Source organism: Vanessa cardui, chromosome 13 (genome assembly GCF_905220365.1).
Source record: "Vanessa cardui chromosome 13, ilVanCard2.1, whole genome shotgun sequence".
Lineage (NCBI taxonomy): Eukaryota > Metazoa > Arthropoda > Insecta > Lepidoptera > Nymphalidae > Vanessa > Vanessa cardui.
Window position 1 is genome coordinate 3,683,545 of NC_061135.1, and position 24,942 is coordinate 3,708,486.

Sequence of the window (24,942 nt, forward strand, 5' to 3'; positions counted from 1 at the left end):
ACACGTGCTTAGGCATGAAAGATATGCATTTTTGCAACTCATTATGATGGGAAAAGTTGCCGGAAGGAGAGCTGTTGGGCGCAGAAAAAAGTCTTGGCTGTGCAACATCCGAGAATGGACGGGAATTGCGAGTGCTGCCGATCTCTTTCGCCTCGCGAAGAATAAGAAGGAATATTCCAAGCTGACTGCCAACCTTCGCTAGTCGGAGTGGCACTCGAAGAAGAAGTAGGTAATATAAGCACTTCCTAATGTACGAATGTGTAATAGTACCAACTTTTAAATCCGCATAATTTCTTCACAGAGAAAGCGAATCTGCGAGTTATACAACTTTACGGTATAATAGTCTTCTGTTTAGTATAAAATGATTATTCAAAAGTTGTTGCAAATCTGTGTACTCAGCGGAGTGTAATGTGTTTCGATTCGTATGTCAGAAATTAGCAATTATTGAATGATAGATGATCGAGTTACCAGCAGGAATGTAAGTCTAATAGTACTACTGGGAATTAGATAAAAGTTTTAAATCTCCTATATAACGGTGAAGATAATATTGCGAATTTAACACGAATCAAACAGCCTAACAACCAACGTAACATATAAACACAAACAGACACGTAGTAACTCGGTGTCGATGTGGGACGCAAATGTTTGCTCCCACAAGGACAGGACCGAAGTACTGTTTACAGTGGCGGTCAAACTTCGTTTGAAACTACTGTGCCCGCGTCAAATAGTTTATTGTTTGATTTCAAATTTTGGCTGGAATTTTTAGTCTAACTATGCGAATTTGATGTGGATGATGTTTGGACGAAAAATTTGATACAACTGGTACTAGTACTATTTCGGGTATAGCAACAACGACTTTATCTGCTTGCTCGATGCACGGGAAAACTATCATATCCCTATATAGCTGTTATTTTTTGACAAAATTTTAAACTTTAAATAGGACTTACACCAGGGACATTTGGGATACAAAGCTTTATAATTTAGCCTCTAAACTAAGGAAACTGTCAAGTACTCTTAAATTGTGTAATAAACGTGAAAGTCGTCAATTAAACTAACTTGCTTTTTAAGTGAGCTTGTAACAATATAAGGCATTTGTATTAAAACTTTTGTTATGCTATAGATGCTTATTATATTGATGGACATTCGAAAAAAAGGTATTTGTATATCTTAAGTTTATATGTATAGCCTTAACCTTTAATCCGTAAATATTAATTCTCGTACAGTCAAAGTTGTTTGATTCAAACCTTATTCATTATACCTCCGAAACAAACAGCTTGGTCCTTCGGAAACGTCCCTTGCCGGCTTAATTTGTTTCAGAGGTAGTCATGCGTGATGAACATGCAGACAATGCTAACTTGAGTCCACTTGGAATCACTTTAGATTCACAGATGTACCGAACAATATTTGTTTTGTTCGAGTATCTCTGAACGATATTGAATAGGTCGCCCTCGTTAGCATGTCCGGTACGTGAACCGGACAATGAATTGTGCATTATGTAAAATGAAACGCTTATTCCTGTAGGAAGCATTAAATAATGGATCAGATATTCCCATATTAATGTTTATATTTAATATCTTTTTTTTATTATTCTTCTTTTGACGCGTTGTGGATGATGATGAGAGTGATTTGTGTGATGAGACATGAAAACTACCACTGCCAATTAAGTGGCGTCGAAATAATCATACCTTGTCTTATTACAAAACTGAATTGTGAATGGTTTTTTTGAGATTCCTTTTCATAGTAGTACATATATTTTGGGCAAAATGGATTTTCTAAACTTTTAGCCGACTTCGGCTTATAAACTATTGATCAGTTTAGATGTTTCTATAATTTAGCTAATCTTAGCTGTCACTTTATAATTTATTTAATTGTGATTCATATCAATTATAATTCAATGAATTGATTTGTAACGAACATTAAAAAATATGACCAATAATATTAGATCTGTCACATTCAAAAAGCCAGCATATTTCCAAGTGCTAAAACACATTATTTTCTTGAGGGGAAAAGTGTTCGAGCTTATTCTATCAGATTGCAAAGCTTGTGGATACAAATATGTCAAAAATGCAAGCAACTCATAAAAGGTACACGGGCTGCTTCCTTCAAGATTTTTTACTTAAAGCTGAGCGCGAAATATATTATAAGTTAAAATTAACATGACCGTTCTGCGGTTTTGTCTGCAATTGTTGGGTAATTTCAGCTCAAATGGCTATAAGCACGCGTAAATTAGTCTTTTTTTATAGTGCCAAATACCTCAGGCTTTTATATGACACAAGCGACTCGCCCCAGCTTCGCAAAGGTGCAAATCTGATACCTAATGTACTACATTTGAATTTGTTTCTTTACGACATCACATTAAAAAAATATAAATTATCAGTATTTCTTTATTATATTATTCATGTATTATATATGAAAAAACAAAAACCTTCCTCTCGAATCACTCTATCTATTAAAAAAATCCGTTGCGTAGTTTTAAAGATATAAGCAGATATAGGGACAGAGAAAGCTTGTTAACTTTGTTTTACAATATGTAGTGATTAGATTTCTAGTAGTCGTTTTTTTCAAATAAATAAAAAAATACTATTTTGACAGATCGTGTCCAGATCGAAGCCTCATTGCAGATACATCTGTTCTATCTGTTCAAGCCATGTAGTATTTATTGATCCATGCATATCTAGGTGGGTTCGGCTGGATAGTTTTGTGCCGAATGTTTCATTCGACCGCAAGTCAAAGTAAGCCATTAATAGCTTATAAACAAGGTTCTACAGCACATCAGACCTTTATAAACACTCTGCAATAGAGAAAAAATGCTAAAGTAAAACTTAGAAATTTATAAAAGTCGGCAAGAAATATGACTAAAAAGTTTTATGTTGTCTAAAATAAATGACCATTAATAATGACAGGTTGACAAATCTAATACTAATTTTAGTCAGAATATGTTCCACACCCTCTTTTAGATAGGAGAGGAGGCCTTAACCCAGCAGTGGGAAATTTACGGGCTGTTACTTGAGATGATGAGTTACATTCACTGGTTGATTATAAAATTAATATGACATATAGAAATAATATAGCGTCCCATATCATAAGATAAATTCTGATCATTATGTTCTACCACAATGTACCGATGTGAATGTGAATCCACTGGAGTACGTGTGTACGAAATTTAAACCAAGAGTTAAATTCCAGAGATTTATAGACTTTCGGTGTGCCTCTGATACTGGAGGTACAGAGAACCAATTGGTGGGTTGCAATTTTGAAATTAGAATTTTGGTCAATTAATTTCAATTATGAACGAATTAAAATTTCAAAAATCGAATTAAGCTTAGTCTTCAATGAACTAATTATATTGAATGATTTTGAATTTGGAAGCCTAAATTATAACGTGAATACAAAGCCATCGGGGCCCTTACTTAACGTTTTGAAGTTCATTGCTAATATGGTCAAAGTAAACTGAATAGTTTTATGTCTACTTCAAATGTGAATGTGTAAGCCTTGGCATTTAAGGGGTGTTTAAGTGGTTGCACTTCAGGTATTAGGCCTATGTTCACACAAAATTTCATCAAAATCGGTCAGCAGTTTGGCCGTGAAGAGCAACAAATAAATAAACAGACAGACTTTCAGATTTACAATACTACTACTATATATTTATTTATTTATTTATAAGGACAACTTACAAAACATACACCATTTATAAGTTTTAAAATAAAGGTAATTACATTTTTAGCTAAGTGTTTTTTCAATTAAAAGCTATCACGGCATGGAAAAGGACAATATTTTCTATTAACCTAATACAACTTTTTTTTTTCTACTTCTATTATACAAACAAAAAATACTACCAAAAATGATACAATATAAAATGTAAATTACAAAAGACAATAACAAATTACCAACTTATTACTAAACAATTAAAAATAAATAAAACGAAACTTTTTTTTTTTTTTTTTTAGACAACAAAAATTTTCTAGCAAACATAACAAACAAACAACTGTAATACAGAATGTAAACGGCACAATATAAACGTGATCGATGTTGAAGGACTGGAATGTGATCTTTATTTTATTATTTTCAACTTGCAATTATTAATTTATACTGGGCGATTTAAAACTAGCTATAACTTTGCTTTTAAATTTTGGCAGACTGTCTGAAAAAACGTCAATATCAATTTCTTGATTTTTTATTAGTAGGTTATACTGTCTAGGTAGCCTACTCATGATAGAATTCTGTCCTAAGTTCGTTTTTGAGCGTGGAATCGAAAAAGGAACGTATTTACTCGCACGAGGAAACCTTGACGGCGCATTAAGATTAATTTTTTTTACGAGGTTAGGACAGTCTAAATTGCCATTAACGATTTTGTGAAGCAAAATCTGGTCCAATAAATGTCTCCGATTGAGCAAGCTATTTAGATTAAAGTATTTTAACCGACTATGATATGTCGGTAACTGTTTCACCTTATTGCATTGATATGCAATGTGCCATAGGAAACGCTTTTGAACCCTTTCGATACGTTTGATGTGGACTTCATAGTGTGGAGACCAGACCTGAGTACAATATTCTAGACCAGGTCGAACTAAGGAAGAATAAAGGCAAATCTTGGTCTGTGACTTCTTAAAATCTTTACTATTTCTTATTAAAAAACCCAGCATTTGAAACGCCTTTGATGATATTTTGTCGATATGAGTGTGGAATTTAATCTTACTATCAAAAACAACACCCAAATCTTTGATATAATCCACCTCTTTCAATATCTTATTGTTAATTTTATAAATCTGCGAGTTTGGATGACTTTTACGCGAGAATCTTATGTATTTACACTTATCTGTATTAAGTGTCAGACCGTTTCTTCCACACCAATCAGATAGAACGTTCAATTCCTCCTGTAGTACGCAAGCATCATGTTGGTTTTTTATCTGTTTTGCAATTTTGAGAATATTGAGAATATAAGCTTAGAAATAAATTCACACGTTAACAGAAAATTGTCATTCCTAAATTTTTTTTGGTAAAAAATTTAACTAAGCCGAAATAGACAGCGCTCCCCAAAAAAGATGGAATGTCATTTTGCAAGCAATATTCTTTTAAAAGATATCCGGGTAGTTTGACTGATAACGCACGTAAAACTTTTACGATAGGAAATATACAAATTATTTAGAGTATATTTGATATCCAGTGTTTGTTTGAAGTTCTACTTAAATTTGAAATAATTGGGCAGGCTGGCTGGGGCATCTAATGTTAAGTAATCACCACCAACACATGACACTGAAAGAGTATTAATAATATCGTTGATATGCTAACAAATTTGGTAACCTGTTTAGAGATAGAGTATTTGATGAATAGGAGATCACAAGTAGACAAAGCTTTTCCGCCGAGTTAAATACTTAAAATAAAAAAGTCAAAATGCAATAAAATTAAAATTAAAAAAAAAAGATCTCAAATGAGGAACAATTATTGAATGCATATAACTTCACTTGAGTAAAGAAATCCCTACAAATATTATACGAAAAGTGACGCTTGAACCAATGAACTTAATTTGAGTCCCGGCAAGGGACATAGGTTAGTTTTTATAACGAAAATCATGCCTTAAGGGCGTGGAAAGTGGGGTGAAAGTTTGTTTGGGGAATCAATCAATCTATGTACAGGGGTAAAGTTTTATAAATAACATAGGTAGTCGCAGTTTCGGTTAGTATTATATATAGATAAAATCTATTAATACATTTAACCTTAATATTTTCTATAATTGTTACATTCATTGCTTAATTAATCGTTGAATAATCTAAATAAAAAATAAATAATTCATTTAAAAATAATATATATAATATATAATAAAAATATATCCACCATTAATGTATTACATGTAAAGTAAATGGACATTATTTTTTAATTTGATATAATTTATATATTTTCAACGAACATTACGCATTTTTTTATGAAAAATGTCATTATTATGTTTTGAGAACCGTGTACCATGACTCAAGAAATAGGAAATTAATAATGCTAAAAAGTATTTTATGGGATAAACTATATTCCGAACTTATTCGTATAAGTCTTTCTGCAAACAAAGTGCTTTATTCTCAAGGGTTTTCTATCTACGTTACAATCTTATCTGATGTTAAAATATTTAATCTTCATTCAATAATCTGAGATAGCGTTACCTGATAAAGATTATACTGCTCGAAGCAATCATTACATAGTATAAAACAAAGTCGCTTACTACCGTCTGTCCCATGTATGCTTAGATCATTAAAATTACGCAACGGATTTTGATGCGTTTTTTTTAATAGATAAAGTCATTCAAAAGGAATGTTATTCTATATAAAACATGGACAATGTAGTAAAGAAATACTGATAGTTTTTGAAGTATCTAATGTGATGTCGTAAGTAAACTAATTTTATATTACCCATATTTAGCATCATCATTGCACCTGTGCGAAGCTATGCTGGGTCGATAGTTGCTTTATATAAAAAAAACTCAAAAACAAACTGTGATATTTTTAAAGAGTTTTAAATTAAAACGTGGCAGCTTGCAAAATGTAATCATCATTTGCATAAATATTTTAAATAAATAAAAAAAAAAACATTGTGATTTTTGGTAGAGTTTTAAATATAATATGTGACGTTGAATGCCGTTCCAGTTCAGATTGCTTTCACATGTTTAAACACGTCTCTGTTTGAGTCTTCATTGTGGCAATTAGTCGTTTAAGCTGTCGGATACGATATGCATTTAAAAATAGTGATTTTTAATACAATTTTCTCGTCATTTCATTAAGGACGATTCATTTAATTTTGCAGCTTAAACATACGCTCTTTTAATTATTTGAATGCATTCGAATAATATTTTCGAACTATTTTCAAATTTAAATTATATGTAATAATAATCTATATTTAAATTATAAATGTGAAAGTAACTGTCTGTCAATCTATCTGCCCATCTATTGCAAGGAAGGACATAAAACAAATGTTACTATTTATTTATTTATTTAATATCTGATGACCGATCAATAAAACTCGAGTGAAGCCGCGAGCAAGTACTGGTCTATTTAAATTAATTATAACAAGAACACATCATTTTGTATTAATTATTGGTGTCCGCCTGCGTTTTTATTTAAGTTGTAGTAATCGGGAGCAGTGGATGGTTTTGTGTAGCCCTGTAAACTTGTAAGAAATATTTCATGTTAATTATTTATGTAGTTAGGACTTGACTAACAAACTGACTATCGCATTTATAACGTTCGCTGGGAAGTAAGGATTTTGCACAAAAACAAATAAAATTTGTATTGTACAATGTTTTGATAGCTGAACTGAAAGTTTTTGTGGCATTTTAGTTGCAATCGTTTTGTGTGACTGGCTTAAAATCTAGTTTCGTTTTTTATTTAATACACACGTATTTACAGGTGAAGTTTTTACCATTAGTTATAAATACCTAGACAAATTGATCAAAAGGTTACCATATAAGACTGTAAATCCCCAAGCTTGAGTGACTAATGAAACTCGTAAAAATTTACTTTTAATGACAAAAACGCTTAATATAAATTTCAAGAAAACAGCTATGTAAATAAAATAAAAGTTCATTAAAAAAACATCTCGTAGTTAGAAATTGTAACCAAATTGGGAATGGGAAACTTACAAATAAAAAACAATTTTCTATATCGGCTTAAAAATGACGGAGCTCCGACCTAACAAAAATATTAAAAATAAAACTAACTTAATAACCTCCTACCAGTCAATAAATCCGTAGTAACAATGTTTTCAATAACAAAAATTTTAAGCTTACCTATACCTTATATTACAGTATCTATTACAGTCGGCGGTTTTGTGTCTGAAATCTATAGGAGTAGGTTCAGGCTAACTGACTGATAGGCAATAGTTATGTCCTCCGATTTGAAATAAATAAACAATTGTTATGGGTTTGATACGTTCGAAAGTATGACATTATGATCAGCAGGTGTTGATGTTGTCGATTGGTCTAATGGAATGAGTCTCTCGTATGATTGATCGACACAAACTTCTCTTGTTACTTTTCTCGCGATTCTTTATTATCAATTTGAATTTTCGAAACAATTCTGATGATTGATTCAAATATTTTTCTTGGTGGTAGGACTATGTGCAAGCCCGCCTGGGTAGGTACCACCCACCCGCTAAACAACAGTACGCAGTATTGTTGTGTTCCAGTTTGAAGGGTGAGTGAGCCAGTAAAACTACATACACAAGGGACATAGCATCTTAGTTCCCAAGGTTGGTGGCGCATTGACGATTTAAGGAATAGTTAATATTTCTTATACCGTCATTGTCTATAGGTGATGGTGACCACTTACCATCAGGTGGGCTATATGCTCGTCCGCCAACCTATACCATAAAAAAACTGTCAATTAGAAAAGGTGAAATTTTATTAATTAAGCAACAGCAACATCAAAATATCACTATCGTAAGACAATTTTATTATACAATAGAATAAATCACTTTAACTAACTTTATGTTTTCCTAGGTTTGTGACAGCACAGCCTAGAACCGCTTCTCTGCCTAGGAAGAAAGTGTGGTTGCCAATAGGTCTCTCAAATGCTGGTTCTTCTGAGAACTTCTTTGTTGTAGTTTGAGAATCTGAAACAATTTATTACATTTTAATTTATTTTATATCATCTACAGAATAGATAAACAAAATTATCATGATGATCTAAAATAAAAAGAGGCGTAAGAAATATCTTACAGCCAAGTAGAACAGATTTTCATATGCTTAACTTTTGTATATAATGTCATGCTCTATTGTGAATATCAGACACACCGTGAAAAGGTTTATGTGTGTACCAAATCATAATTGAAATTATTTCAATCTTCTCCTCGACAGGAAAAAGGATCTTGTACAGCAAAGTGACCTTAACGCTATCTCCAGATCAAAATTAATATTATATATCAGACACCAAAATCAAATAATATACCTGCATGTATCATAGCTTATGAATAATATTGCAATTTGATCGTACTCATTCTATGAGTATAATCAATTAAGTTTTTGATGAAAACCCTTCAATAACTAGCATAATAAGCCTCATTTACAACTTTACCGCCTTCAAGGGAAAAAAAGTAGCCTATCCATCCTAATCAAGCTTTGTACCTACCAAATATTGCCTACATGAGTTCAGCGTTTTAGCTGTGAACTCGTAACACACAGACAGACAGAGTTACTGTCGCATTTACAATATTATTATAAATATTAAAATAATTAAATACGAATTCCTTTAACATGTGGCATTTTTTATTTTATGACATATATGTAAATAATGGTACTCCTAATGATAAGTTGATCAATAACAGTAACAACTGTCAGTGAAAACAGGTTAATCGAAGGACAAAGTTATCATTCCTATGCTTTTAACACACTCGCTGAACCTTCAAATCAGAACACATCAATGCAACTTCTTTCCGACGTAAGGCTTTTTGATGTGAGAAGAAGAATCCCTACCATAAATTAATATTATAGTACCTCAGTGTATATTATATTGTATTTAAAGAGTCGAGATGGCCCAGTGGTTAGAACGCGTGCATCTTAACCGATGATTGCGAGTTCAAACCCAGGCAATCACCACTGATTCGTGTGCTTAATTTGTCTTTATAATTCATCTCGTGCTCAGCGGTGAAGGAAAACATCGTGAGGAAACCTGCATGTGACAAATTTCATAGAAATTCTGCCACATGTGTATTCCACTAACCCGCATTGGAATAGCGTGGTTGAATATGTTCCAAACCTTCTCCACAAAGAGAGAGGAGGCCTTTAGCCCAGCAGTGGGAATTTACAGGCTGTTGTTGTTGTTGTGTATATTTATATAAGTAATTATTGTAAATTATTTACAATATTTTAATATCAACGAAACAATTCACGTTGCATAATCGAAAGTAAGAAGGAAGCCTTAAAATTTTTACCTTTTATTTAGACGAGTCTGAAAACATTTTGATTTACATAGGTGATGTAGCTCGGAAAGCTTTTCTCGAAAATGAATGTCGAAATGTGAATTTTTGTTAGATTAAAGAAGATATTTGAAAATGGAATGAATTTGTATATTTTAATTTTGTTCGTTTATACTTATTGAGTTTCTTAAGTATATTACGGTTTGTAAACTATGTAAATAAATACATATATAATTGTTTGGTTGATCCTCTTTTAAGTACTTTAATCATGAAGTTTGCCTGGTTTTCATACATAATCATAATTAAAAAATATGTGTTATAACTAACAACGCTTTGGAAATTCATTAAAGATGCTTTAAATATTGATCATAGTGATGAAAATATTTTAATAAGAAAAAAAATCTATGAGTTTAATTTATTTGCATAACAAAATCAAAATAAATTTTATTTAATTGTCGTTTTGCAAACTATGTTAAGAAAGGCTACTACCGATTCGGAATATAGAAGTTAAGCTCTAAAGTCACTAATAACTAGTGAATCTTCTCAAATAGTAAATTATTGAGATTAACATCAATAAAAGCATTATTACGCTTAAAAACATACCACTTTTAATGAACTTTATAATGGACAAATTTCGTTAGAAATAATCGCATAGAAAGAACGCAAAACAACATGAATTTCGATATAAAAGACCTATTGTCATACACTAAAGGTCTTTTAACGTCACACTGCTGAGCAAAGCCTCTCCATTTTGAGGAGAAGGTTTGTAGCTTACTCTACCATATTGCCTCTTCGATTCTAATCCACCATGTGCAAGTTTCTTTATCATGTTCCTTCACCGTCGAGCATGAGATGAATTATAAAAACATATTAAGCACATTACATCATTATGTTTACCCTGGAGCTTCAACACGATTCGATTAATATTCAAATTTCTCGTTCCAATACCTCATTGGGCCAGCATGGCTCTTGTTGTGATATACAACATTTAATATACTAATTCATAAGATATCAAAAATATACTAACAAAAAGAGATTAAATAAAAACCTTTCTTCCACAAAGAAAGTAATATTTGAATTGTATTAACTTTCCAAAGATTAATGTAATCTTTGAATCGTCGAATTATTTCTTTGATAATATGTTATAACATTATAATTTAATTGCTTATATGAAAATAATGAGCGAGATAAAAAAAAGAAAATATAATTATATAGCATGTAACGAATTCTATTCTGTGGTACTTTTATAAAGGAGGCCAAGTTTTGTTATCTGAAACATTAATATAAGTAATCCCATTATATAAATACCGACTTTGTATTATGTTTTATGAAATTAATCCTTGTGGATAATATTCTTGGTTCAATTTCACTAATGCTATCTAATTCCTCGTTAAGTTGTTAGTAATCTTACAACAACAATATATACTTATAAAATCGATACAACTGTTTTTTTTATGCTATAGGGATGAACTAATGGACTAGCGGAAGTAGTCTCCATCATCATAATCATAAATGCGGTGAGAAATTTAAGCAATACCCTAGGTAACCAAATTTAGGAGCTGGGTATGTTATGTCCCTTGTGTCTGTAGTTACATTGGCTCACTTATCCTTCAAACCAGAACACAACAATAATAAGTATGTTGTTTGGACTAGATGGGCTTGCGTAAAGTATTTAAGAAAATAAGCTTTAATGAAGAAACCATTTTTGATTGTTAAGAATGGAGGGGTTGATAATATGTAGTCGTTACCGATAGCTAGTCCAGAAATAAATAACTATAAAAGTATTTTGAGTTGAATCATTACATAAAGTTTGTAGTGAGAAGAAGTATTATGTGAAAACAGTGGTTTGTGGGTTGAGGTTTCAATATTATAGAATAGGAAAATCAACGCGCCTTTCCCATTTATTTATAAATTTTACGATTAGCTTTTATGAAATACATTCATGGAAAATAAAATAATTTCTTTTCTGAATTTCGATTAGTGAGCCAGTGTTATAAACAGAAACGTAACACCATTGTTATCATTCATCACTAATAATAGTTTGTTAACAAAAAAATGTTATTAAAACGTGCCCTACCTTGAGTAATGATATTTCGATAGTCATGAGTGATCAAAAGCTGAGTAAAGTTCAAATAAGGATTATGAACTTAAGTCTAAGCCATAATATAATATACTTTGATATTTACAGTAACATTTAGATAGTCATAAAACGGCTTCAAAGTGGTAATCGATAATGAATCTTATTTTCTATGGAACAATGTTAAATTTTGTAATAAAATTATGACCGTATTCAAGTTTGCTTCTATCCCTTTTGTTAGTGCTCCTAAGTTTTAAAGTTACTTGGTAACTATCTTTAGCTTGTGCATCGATATATCTAACCAATGTTTTACTTAAGATGTTATATATATTTACTAATAAGGTTATTCTACTTCATTTTGTGTCGATACTTCTTTGTCAATAAGAGTATTTAAAGGTCGAAGCAGAGACAAGATAGTTTTACTCTGTTATTTTAAGTAAAGAAATGATAGTATCTAATATCAAATTAAGTCAACTTTGTATATGTCAACCTATAAGACTAGACAGACAGACAGATAAACGACAGTTGACAACAGGTTGTACTGAAAATAATTTAACATATTTCTTTGTGTAAGTACAAATACATTGATGTTTAGAACTGACATTTCAACCGTCGAATAACGTTTTAGCTTCATATATTATAACGAAAATTATTCGTGAATTAAAGAGTATTTTTTCCAGTAAGCAACTATACTAATATTATATGCGTAAGTAACTCTATCTGTTACCTCTTCAGGCTTAAGCCGCTGAGCCGATTAAGATTTCATATGGAGATAATTCGAATCCCGGTTTAGGAAATAGGCTAGACTTTTTAATTCACCACGCGAGAGAATTAAATGGGATTTAAGACGGTTTGTGTGTCGCAGGTTCAGCTAGTCTTATATAAAATAAATACCTAGCAAATTTTCATTTTAAAAATATAAATCTATGTAATGAATTAGGCACGATTGAAACGCCTAACAATCAGATTAAATTACAAAGCTCGAGACCGTAACAATTCTAATGAGAAAAAGCGGCTGAATATCATTGATTATTCGGACGAATATATTTTCTTGAGATTAATATTTTGGAACTTGTCATTTCGATATAATAATATTATAAACGTAATTTTGGAATTGAATTAAACAACTTGAATTAATTAATGTAAGCATGACTTTCATTGAAAACTTAAACGTTTATAAATCAAGATTAATAATAATACTTAAAAAAAAAAAAAAACTAAAAAATACTTTTTTAGCACGCACTAAATATTAAAATTTAAATCACGTGACCATTTTTTTCGTATTTCTGATAGCAAACCCTTTCATTGGATATCCATATCATGGGATTTCAAACACCCAGTCCGTCATCTTGGGGAGGCCGCCATATTGGATTTGCAATGATGTTTCTTAACAACTCATATATTGTCATCAGAACTCAAAGCGTGTGCAAAATTTCATTCTAATCGAAGACCGAGAAGTGGGTGAATTAAGACCCAATTTTGACTATCCTGACAAAAATCTTCTACCCAGTAACCAAAAAAGTCCAAGGTATATGTCGGCAGTTATATTTAAGTATGTTTAAAAATATACTACTTTTAAGTAAGTATATTATAGGAACGAGACTGATAAATATTGAATATAACAATAATGAAAATTGTATCATGAAATGGCGTAATGGAAAATTGTTGTCTCTTAAAACTTTTCCATTAGAACTAATTTGAGTTTTGGGTCATTAATCATTTGTAGCATAATTGAAACAATATTGAATTAGGTTGTCTACAAACTTTAATACTGTGATTATTTATGAATCCTAACTTAATATAAGTAAGATAGTATTTTTTTCATTTGTTTCTCTTTCACGCCTTACTATACAACCGATTAGAATGAAATTTTCCATACACGTTTTTTGCGTTGTATAAAGTACACAAGATCCCTATGACATACCAAAGTTGTGTTTGAAAGCGAATCTAATATTTACTTATACTTAGTCTATGGTAATTTCATAGTTGGACATGTGTCTCTTTGGAAATGGGTTAATAATCTTTTAATATTACCAAGCTACACCACTGGATTTTTTATATAAATAAAGGTTTTTTCACCATGGCAGAGAGTAAAGTATTGTAAATACATATATAATTGAAGGCATAAAAGTGATACTCGCTTGAATTTTAACATGGGAAGAATCTTAGCGATAGGCTTAGTGCGGGCCCGTAGGGTAGGCACCATTTAATTATCAAATATTCTACCGACAAACAGCAATACTTGATGTTGTTTTGTTCTGGTTTGTTTAGGTGTTGGTGGTGGTGATAAGCCAGTGTAACTGCACGCATGAGTACATAATATCTTCCCAAGGTTAGTGACGCAATGATGATTTAAGGAATAATATACATTTCTTACGAGGGAATATTTGAGGCCCATTTGTCCATGCACCTATAGACATAGGTGCCGGTGGTGGACAAATGGAGCCGTCTGAGCTCGGAGAATGTTTAAGCTGAGATGGCCCAGTGGTTAGAACGCGTGCATCTTAACCGATGATTTCGGGTTCAAGTCCAGGCAAGCAGCACTATATATATATATATATATATATATATATATATATATATATATATGTGCTTAATTTGTGTTTATAACTCATCTCTAACTCCGCGGTGAAGGAAAACGTTGTGAGGAAAGCTGTAAGTGTCTAATTTCATCGAAATGCTGGCACAAGTGCATTCCACCAACCCGCATTGGAACAGCGTGGTGGAATATGTTCCAAACCCTCCCCTTAATGGAAGAGGAGGCCTTATCCCAGCAGTGGGAAGTTTACAGGCTGTTAATATGTCTATAATTAAAAAGTAACTAATTAACGTATATATTTACAAATTCATCATCTAAACCACTGTTTCATCTCGGTACGATCTACGTGAAAATTTAAAAGATAGGCAATTGTTTTGTTTTCTATATCTCGAATAATAACAGTTTTTATCGACGTAAGGTTTCAATGTTACAATAAAAGCTTTCAACGCTTTTTTATTTAGTATTTTCGTATCTCTATACTAGTTTCGATCAGTGCCGTTTATTAATTTTACATATGTTGTTTTATTTTTCTACGTTACTTTGATTTTAAGATATATTATAACTCATACATAACATTTTAGAAATGGACAAATGTACACAACAAATTGTTTTTATTTTCTTGCAATTCGATATTGTCTTGAGTCTTACTTTAATGTTTTCCTATGTGGCATCTGTGGGCTCTTGATTTGAACCCGCAATTATCCGTTAAGAATTTCCTAGAGTACAGCTGAGATGGCCCAATGGTTAGAACACGTGCATCAAAACCGATGATTTCAGGTTCAAACCCAGGCAAGCACCACTATATATATGTGCTTAATTTGTCTTTATAACTCATCTCGTGCTCGGCGGTGAAGGAAAATATCGTGAGGAAACCTGGATGTGTCTAATTTAATTGAAATTCTGCCACATGTGCATTCCACCCACCCGCATTGGAACAGCGTGGTGGAGTATGTTCCAAGCCCTCTCCTTAATGGGCGAGGAGGCGGTTAGCTCAGTAGTGGGAAATTTACAGGCTGTTACTAATTCTTCGAATAACTGATTTTGACGATTTCGGAAATGGTTCGTACGATATGACTATTTCATAATGATGTCAGAATATGCTTTTAAAGTTAATCAGTATCGGTCTATACTATGAAAAATGTACTTTTCCTAGAAGTATACAAACTTTTTTCTAACTAACTAATACTATAAGCATTAATAAAAGGAACTAATACAATAATTACTCCAGTTACAGTACTATATGAAGTCAAAGAGTCAGTAACTTTTTGCGGTACAATGCATACGTTTTAACAAAAGGTTTTTAAAAAGCCTTTGTTGCTGAATAAAAAAATATGAAGGAAAGTTTGTGTAAAAGTTTATAAAGCAATTAGTTATTTCATAGATAGCTTCGGAAATTAAATGATCGCGCCCTGCCTACTTCTTTGTTCTTTTATTAAAAATCCTAAACAACTTTTTATTTGAAACCTGTCTCATATATTTTTACTGTTTTTAATTTTGACTCCATCGATTTAAATAAAGTTTCAATAAATACATAGTACAAAGTTACTTACCGCTGTCTGTCTGTAAATATGTTTAGAAATCTTGTAAAATTCACAATGGTATTTGATGCTGTTTTTTTTTAATGTATAATTTTATATGATTGTATGTATTATACAGAATTTAGTATAAATGTAAAAATATGGTACATATTTATCTTATGGGGATAAGCGAAAAGAATGGTTTATTTACGAAGCGATTATAAGCAATATACCCCTGAGTTTTGATATTTTTCATAGGATCTTTATTATTATAAAGTTGCAAATAAAGTAAATTATGATAGCTATTCAAATATATTGTAATACTGTATCTGTATATAAATAAGTTGAAAATTGTTTTATTGCCATCAAAATACTATACATCGGTTGAGTGAAGGAAAAATTCACAAAATCCGGCGCGACTTGCACCTGTTACCAAATGCTAATACGCTGAACGACGAGGCCCCTTCTGGACAGATCGATACGAAACGTACCCTTTGAATATATCCAAATTTCATTCGATATTTTTCATGGATTGCGGTAGAGCTAATGGTCTTATAATGCTATTTTATTATACAAACATTGCTAAGTTTATCACAATTGAATAAATACTATTATTTTTAATCAAATTGTAAATTCATTTTGAGGAATTAGTTTTAGAAGTGAAGAGCTTATTCTAACGCAACAGTTCACAGTGGTCTAGTGGAAAAACATATGCTTGAATTTTCCTCGATTTCACATCGAGTTAATCATAAAAAAACAATAATGCTTCGTTGGTTTTGAATTCGTAATAATCAGTTAAGTAGCACGCGTTTTAACCACTGGTATATCACCACCCTTGCAAAATCAAACTTCAATTGAAAGCTATTTCAATTTCTTATATAATAAATCTCACACACTGTAATCTCATATATGTATAATCTATAGGAAAGTTCAACGTAATCGATAAACAAATATTCAATACTTTAATATTTATATTATTTATCGAGACAGTATTGTCACATCGATTCTTGCCGTGTAAACGCTCGACGTTCCAAAACGATAGTAAATCTTGACATTGTAAAAGTACTTTTAAAAGTAAATTCGAATAAAAGTATCCTGAATTTTAATATCTATTAAACTCGAGCAAACATGACAGTTCTGATTTTTATCGAATAAATTTAAAATGATCGTAGCGTTCATGTAATTCTCAATGTACTTAGTTTATTATTATTAGATCATGATTTATATACTTCGGAATTGTTTTATCTTATATAACAAATTAAATACAGAAATTAAAAGATCCAACAAATATTTATTGACTTGACCCCGGGCTTGAATCCTGAACCTCAATATCTAAAGCCTTATATGCTAGTCAGTAGGCTAAAGAAGAATTCAATAAGTTATTAATGCTCTAGTGATGACCTTTTAAATCTTGTTAAGTTCTTGGTAATTCTGAACTCAAGTAGCTTTTCTAAAATTTCACTTTGAACTTTTGTCTTTATTTTAAAGATTATCTCTTTAAAAGTTGAATGCCCTTTCATAATCAAACCGCGATCGTTTAAGCCTACAGAGCAAACAGAATTATTTTATTACTTAAAAGTATTGGGATGTTAATATTGTTATCTTTACCATATTTTCTGTGATATGTGGGTGGAGTAAGCGAACAGTATATTTAAGTATGGCATTCTATGATATTAAATTAAATTTAAATATTATAATATATGTCTGAAGGGTTTTAATTGAAAGTAATAGGCATGGTTATATTATATTTAACGAGAGGTTAGGCATGTACTCGTTATCAGTAAAAAAAAGTAAAGTAACAGCCTGTAAGTTTCCCTCTGATGGGATAAGGCCTCCTCATCCATTAAGGAGAGAGTTTGGAACATATTCCACCACGCTGTTCCAATGCGCGTTGGTGGAATGCACATGTGGCAGAATTTCGATGAAATTAGACACATGCAGGTTTCCTCACGATGTTTTCCTTCACCGCGGAGTACGAGATGAATTATAAACACATATTAAGTACATATATATAGTTGTTACTAATGTAGTTGTACGATAAAAAAAACATTGTTAAACTTTTTGACGCTTCGACATATATATATAATAACTTGGTGGTAGGGCTTTGTCCAAACTCGTTTGGTAGGTACCCACTCATCAGATATTCTACTGATAAACAACAGTACTCAGTATTGTTGTGTTCCAGTTTGAAGGGTGAGTGAGACAATGTTACTGCACAAGGCACATAACATCTTAGTTCCCAAGTTTAGTGACGAGAAAATATTAACTTCTCCTCATAAGGCATAATAAAAATTTAAGTGTAAGAGCTGAAAACGATTACAAAAGTAAACGGACATGCATGTCATTATAAAGTTAGCTTCGCCTGCACCTGATGCTGTAGCTAATGCGAGTTGAGAACGTGTTGGACGAAAACTTAGACGTTGAATAGATCGATAGTCCAATTTAACTATTCCAATTTTAAAATATTTTGAATCAATAAAAAATAAATCTTATGTTTTTATTAAAAAAGTTTTTATATAATGACATTTGAAATTAAAAAAAAATTACCATTCGAAATAATTCCACCATTTGTTCAACTTTATTTCTAAACCAACCATCAATACAATACTTACCTGTCAATAACAACTATGTTAAAACTTTACCGAGCTGACTATGAGAACCATATCTTAACAGTGACTTAAGAAATCTCCACTATGTAATATATTTCATGAAAAAACACGAAACACATTATCCGAAAAGCGCTACATCTTTTGGTATATGTTTGATGCCTATTGGTTAAGTGTTTTTTTTTCTAATTACATAATACAAAAATAACTTCTCATTATTTTTACAGATAGACAATTGCATGTCGCGGAGATGAGAATACTGAGAGGAATGTGTTGTGTTACGCGAATGGATAGAGTAAGGAACGAGTACATAAGAGGAAGTTTTAAAGTGACACCGATAGTTGAGAAGTGAGAAGAGAGATGACGTCTGACAGAGAAGTATGGAAGGAGATGACACGCTGCGCCGACCCCAAATAAAATTGAGATACGGACAGGAGGATGATGATGAATTTATATGTACAGATTTATTATAGTCATTGTTTTTTACGTATCGTTTATTCATACATATATGCGGATGTAACGAGTCTGGTTATCTATAAAGAAGTGCCTTTTCATTTCAAATTTAATTTTTTATCAGCAATTCATCAAACCTCGTCCAGTTGCAATATATTAATAAATAAAAATATATAAATTAATATTATAAATGTTATAGTAACTCTGGCTGTCTGTCGCACTTTCACGACCAAACCGCTGAAGCGAAATTGATGAAATTTGGTATAAAGCAAACTTGAACTCTAAGAAAGAACATTGGCTACTTTTTTGTCTAACACATGACATTTTTTGCCCATTTATGCCATCAATGTTTATTTATATTGCTTAAGTATTGGATATTTAAATTATTCAAACGGTTCTAACACTGAACGCAGTTGTTGAAAACCGAAAGTGTCCATAAACAGTTCGATGATTATTTTACAAAACATATAAAGAACATTTCAGACAAACATTTAATTCCCAAGACAATATAATTCCAAAATAAGTTATTATACAAATCTTTCATTTGAAACTGATAAGATGCGGACAGCGGGCTTATTAAAATTGACATTTCGAAAATCCATAGTCTTATTATCTATATCAATTTCAAATAAGGAATATAAATTGCTACCATAAAATATTCTACCAACAAATAGTAATTCCTAGTATTGTTGTATTCCGGTTTGTAGGACGAATGAACCAGTATAACTACGGGCACAGGAGACATAAAACAGCTCCTTAAGTTAGTAGCTCATTGGCGGTGTAAAAAATGCCAATGTCTGTAAGTAGTATTAACAACTAACCATCAGGTAAGCCATTTGTCCTACCACCTACCCATTTCATTTATAAAATAAAAAAACTAATAATACTAGATGTAGGCTAGCCTATCTAGGCCTAAACCCAGAATCAAGAGTTACAAATCAAGAGTTTTAAGTAGGTCATGATATCAGCATAATATACTAAAATTTATTCAAAAATATTGTAAGAAAGTAGAAAACTGTAGCTGTTATAGTTCAAAAGCTAATATTGAATATTTAAACTACGGAAAAGTTAAGTGAAATAGCAACATATTTCGTGAAAGATTGTGATACTCTCCTGAATAACTCAAACCATAGTAATATTTTAAAGATACTTCTGCTACTTTTTTATTTATAAAAAAAAAAAAAAACTATTAATCCATATTCATATTGAAGCCATATTATGACGGGTTATAATAATAATTAAGCCTTTTTATATGTTTAATAAAGTTTCAATTTACAATAATGATATTAAAAAATTATTGAATAGTATTTCATTTCAATTCAAAATGAAAATAAATTGCAATCATAGTAAAATTGAATAGTACGTAATTTATCCATTAATATAATAGAATAGAATAATTGTTATACAATATTATTATTATTAAGGACTTGTCTATAGAGTAAACGCCAATGACGGAGTCTTTATTCTTTTAATTTTAAGCAGAATGGGAGATGGGCTACCTGACAACACTGAAAGAAATATTAATTATATCTTCCTTTAGTCGTTAATATACTACCAAACTTTGGAACTAAAATGCCATGTCTCCTGTAGTTACTGTTAAAAAAGTCAACTATAACAACAATACCTAGTATTGTTTTTTATTATATCGGTAGGTGGACAGGGAAATGGGCTATCTGATGGTAAGTGGACACTACCGCCCATAGACAATGACGCTGTAAGAAAAATTAACAAATGCGTCATCAACTCTGATAACTTAGATGTTATTTGCTTTGCACAGTTACTCTATCTCGCTCAACCTTCAAACCGGTATACAACAATACTGAGTACTGTTGTTTAGCGGCAGAATATTTGATGAGTGGGTGTTACCCACCCAGCCTGGCTTGTACAAAACCTTAACACCAAGTTATACATATAACATAATATAAGTGTCAATTAAAGTCATTCATAATTATATTTTATATTTATTATTACAGAATGATATTGTTAAATGTGTTGTTCGTTCACTCAAATATATTTAGGATCCCGTGCGTCAGAAATTACGTTGCTGAGCCATTAATTATTCGCTTCCTAGTGACCATTCGAGAATCGAAAATGAGGTGTCAAAGTGCTATTGAATTACATAAATTATCGATCGCCGTTCAACGAAATTATGGCACGCTATATGTATATATAAAGATAGTCTAAGCATAATTGTCAATATTTCAATTCACAGACTGCTGAGCCGAAATGGCCCTGCAGCTATAATACGTTAATAGAAGATCGTGGAGTCGAATCTGGGCACAGTTCAATATTCATGGGCTTAATTTGTATTTATAAATAGTTTTCGTGCGGTTTCATTTCCGTTTTAGGGCATGGTTGTGAATTATATTCACACAATATGTTTTAAAAATTATAGTCTATGAGTAATTGTGATGTATAATAAGCTATATAATAGTAAAGTTTCATTAAAATCCATTCTGTATTTTTGCATGAGACATCTATAAACATCCAGGCATACAAACTTTATTTATGATATAAGTAATGATTCTAGTTAACAAGGATCAGAATAAGCTTCTCAATAGTAAAGAAATTGTTTGTTAATTGGGACTTGCTTGTATTAATTCGTTATATAATGACTACTAATACACATGAATAGATATAATTAATAATTTATGAAATGATCAATTCACTTTCTTTCAAATTAATATAAATAAAAAAAAACTTTATATTCAAACAACAACAACAGTCTGTAAATTTCCCACCTCTCCCTGTGAGGAGAAGGTTTTGGAACATAATGCCACGCTGTTCCAATCCGGATTGGTAGAAATTTCAAACGAATATTTATTAAAAATGGAGTTCTGATAATTATCGAATCATAATTCACTTTTTTAATTACTACTGAATGCAAGATTCCTTTATCCAAATTCTATGTTATTTTCATTTCAAAGGAGGTAATACGATGCAAATCACCGCGTGCATAAAGGTAACCCCATATCTTAGTCAAAGCAACGAGCAAAAACCGAAGTGCCTTATAATTACAATCGGTCGTTAGAAGTTTCACGAGTGCATTTTCTTTTAGTGGTCAAGTAAGCCATTTCCTTTTCCACCCTTGTCTTATCTTACAAAGTTTAAATGCAGTGGGAAATGCGAATGATTTTTTTTTTCTAATTAAGCGTAATTTAATTTCTTTATATTTGATTTTTCATATTAATTATTAATTATTTATAAAAAATTAAACTAACTTAAAAATAACACACAGCTTTACTAGCTTTAGTTGACTAAAGTCAATTAAGTTACTAACAATAAAAATATATTTTGATGAAACTGCTAGACCAATTTTAATGAAACTTACACTGTTCCCCAAGTTAAAGGGTACCTAACTTAGATTAAGAATTATTATCTTAATAAGACCCTTAGTTTTCGAGAAATTCATAGATATGCACATTATTAAACACACGTACTTGAAAGACTAAACGGATTATCTCACTCAAATATTATTATTATTATTATTATTATCTCACTATAAATAATATATATGTCAAACTGATAACCTCATTTTTTAGAAGACGGTTAAAAACGTACATTTAGCATTTTTCAAATGATTATGGAATTATTGATCTTACTAATAAATGATTAATAGAAGTTCCATTTTACATTCAAAGATAATTTTGAAATATATGTGTGTGATAAAGTTATTTTTAATAAAATTTTAAAAAACTGACGGACTTCCATGCAAACGTTTAATCCCCTATTTCACCCCTTAGAGGTAGAATTTCCAAAATTCCTTTCTTAGGCACCAACTCAATAAATCCATCCTACTCACCAATTTTCAAGGCCCTAACTTTAGCAGTTTAAGCTCGGCGATGATGAGTCAGTCAGTCAGGACTTGTTATTTTATATATATAGATGTGCGTTTATATATAGACACATGTTGGTATGAATTCATTGGTTTTTAAGTATATCTGAAAGCCATAGCAAATAAATATAATTATAGTGTTTTATAAACTCATTTTTATTAATACAACCTATTTTATTTATATAACAGTTAAAAAATATACCTACTTTAATATTAAATGAAAATTTTATACTCTATATAAAATAATGTCAACCAAAATTGACTTCCAACTGAGTTATTAGTCGACCCTTCGTTACATTGATTTCTGAGCTCTTAAGAAAATGAGGACTTCGCATTAACAGCCCGTTGCTTCTATCCGGAGTGTATATTATTGAGCATCTGGTTCCGTAAGTATGTAATTCGATCCAGGTCACCAGCTCCCGAACAGATGTTCGTATAAAAATTAATATTCAGAATCAATAAAACTGACAATTATTTTGACAGCCCATTGGTCTTTACTGGCTGTTAAATTAGCGGGTTTATTGAAATATGACCTTTATTATCAAAGCCATAACGTTGTTTTCAGTAGTAAGGTATTTCATCAATGATTATATTTTTATGCTCCTCATTGTATAAAATAAATTGTACTACAGGGTTTTGTTTTGTTTTTGCTATATAGTGATTATAGACCAGCACGCAATGTAGGAGGTATAGTGTATTATGAACCGTAAATATCAATACTGGCCCGAGACAAGAACTTAAGCTGTTTTATTTAATAATTAATTAATATGGACTTAATTTTACTAATTATCGTAGACTAGCGACCCGCCGCAGCTTCGCACGTGTGTAATACTGATACTAAATATACTATGGACTTTGTATATTTATGACATCACATTACAAACTTTTAAAATTATCAGTGTTTCTTTACTATATTGTCCATATGTTATACACAGAAACCATCCTCTCGAATTACTTTATATATAAAAAAAGCAACAGAATCCGTTGCGTAGTTTTAAAGATTAAGCATACAAAGGGACATAGGGACAGAGAAAGCGACTTTGTTTTATACTGTGTAGTGATAATTCTTCATCAATAGTATCTTTATAAAAATTACTATTTTAATAGGTCGTAAAAAAGAGATTTTTAGTCCTAAGTACATAGTTGAAATTAATTCAATAGCAAATGTTACCAATAGGAAGCAACAGTAAAGGAAAAAAGTAAAAGGTATATTTTTCAAGCAGTATTATAATATACACTGCATACACGCATAAATATAATTGTAATGAAATAATATTTCAGCCTTGATAATATATTATATGTACATACAATTAATTTTGTAATGATAAAAAATAGTTACTGTACAAACCGCGTGGAATGTTGGCAAGAATGCGAGCAGGATTTCTGAATGCCTATTTTATTTTTTTATCAATACATAATGAAGGCCTTACTGTTAATATTTTTTATAGAAATAAAGGTTGTAATTTTAATAAATAAATACGAATAAAACTCATGCACATTTCTAATCATTAGATTTTTGTATACATATACTTTTTATTAATGCTTAATAAATTAATGGGGGTATTTCTGCGTAAAATATTCCTGGATAAAATAACTTCGTATAAAAATAAAATTTTATTATTTCAAAAAAAAAATTAATAAAGTCAGAGCCGAGCTGACTCAGTGGTTAGAACGCGTGCATCTTAACCGATGATTGCGGGTTTAAACCCAGTAAGCACCACTGAAAATTCATGTGCATAATTTGTGTCTATAAATCATCTCGTGCTCAGCGGTGAAGGAAAATATCGTGAGGAAATCTGCATTTATATAATTTTATAGAAATTCAGCAACATGTGTATTCCATCAACTATATATAGAATATGTTCCAAGCCTTCTCATTAAATGGAGAGGAGGCCCTAGCCCAGCAGTGGGAAATTTACAGGCTGATTTGTTTTGTTTAAAGTAAAACATTTGTATATATTTTTATTTATAAATATCGCGGCATATACTGTTAAATATTTATACTAATTAATTTACAATTATGT

At 31.1% G+C, this 24,942-nt stretch overlaps 1 protein-coding gene across 1 annotated transcript in view; it reads right to left on the reverse strand.

The window, feature by feature from the left end:
* LOC124534873 (lachesin-like) overlaps window positions 1-24,942 on the reverse strand; it is a 96,351-nt gene that overhangs the window by 65,931 nt on the left and 5,478 nt on the right. The window contains exon 2 of the mRNA XM_047110916.1: window positions 8,462-8,589. Within this exon, the coding sequence (XP_046966872.1) occupies window positions 8,462-8,589 (128 nt within the window). The remainder of the gene's footprint in view (window positions 1-8,461; window positions 8,590-24,942) is intronic.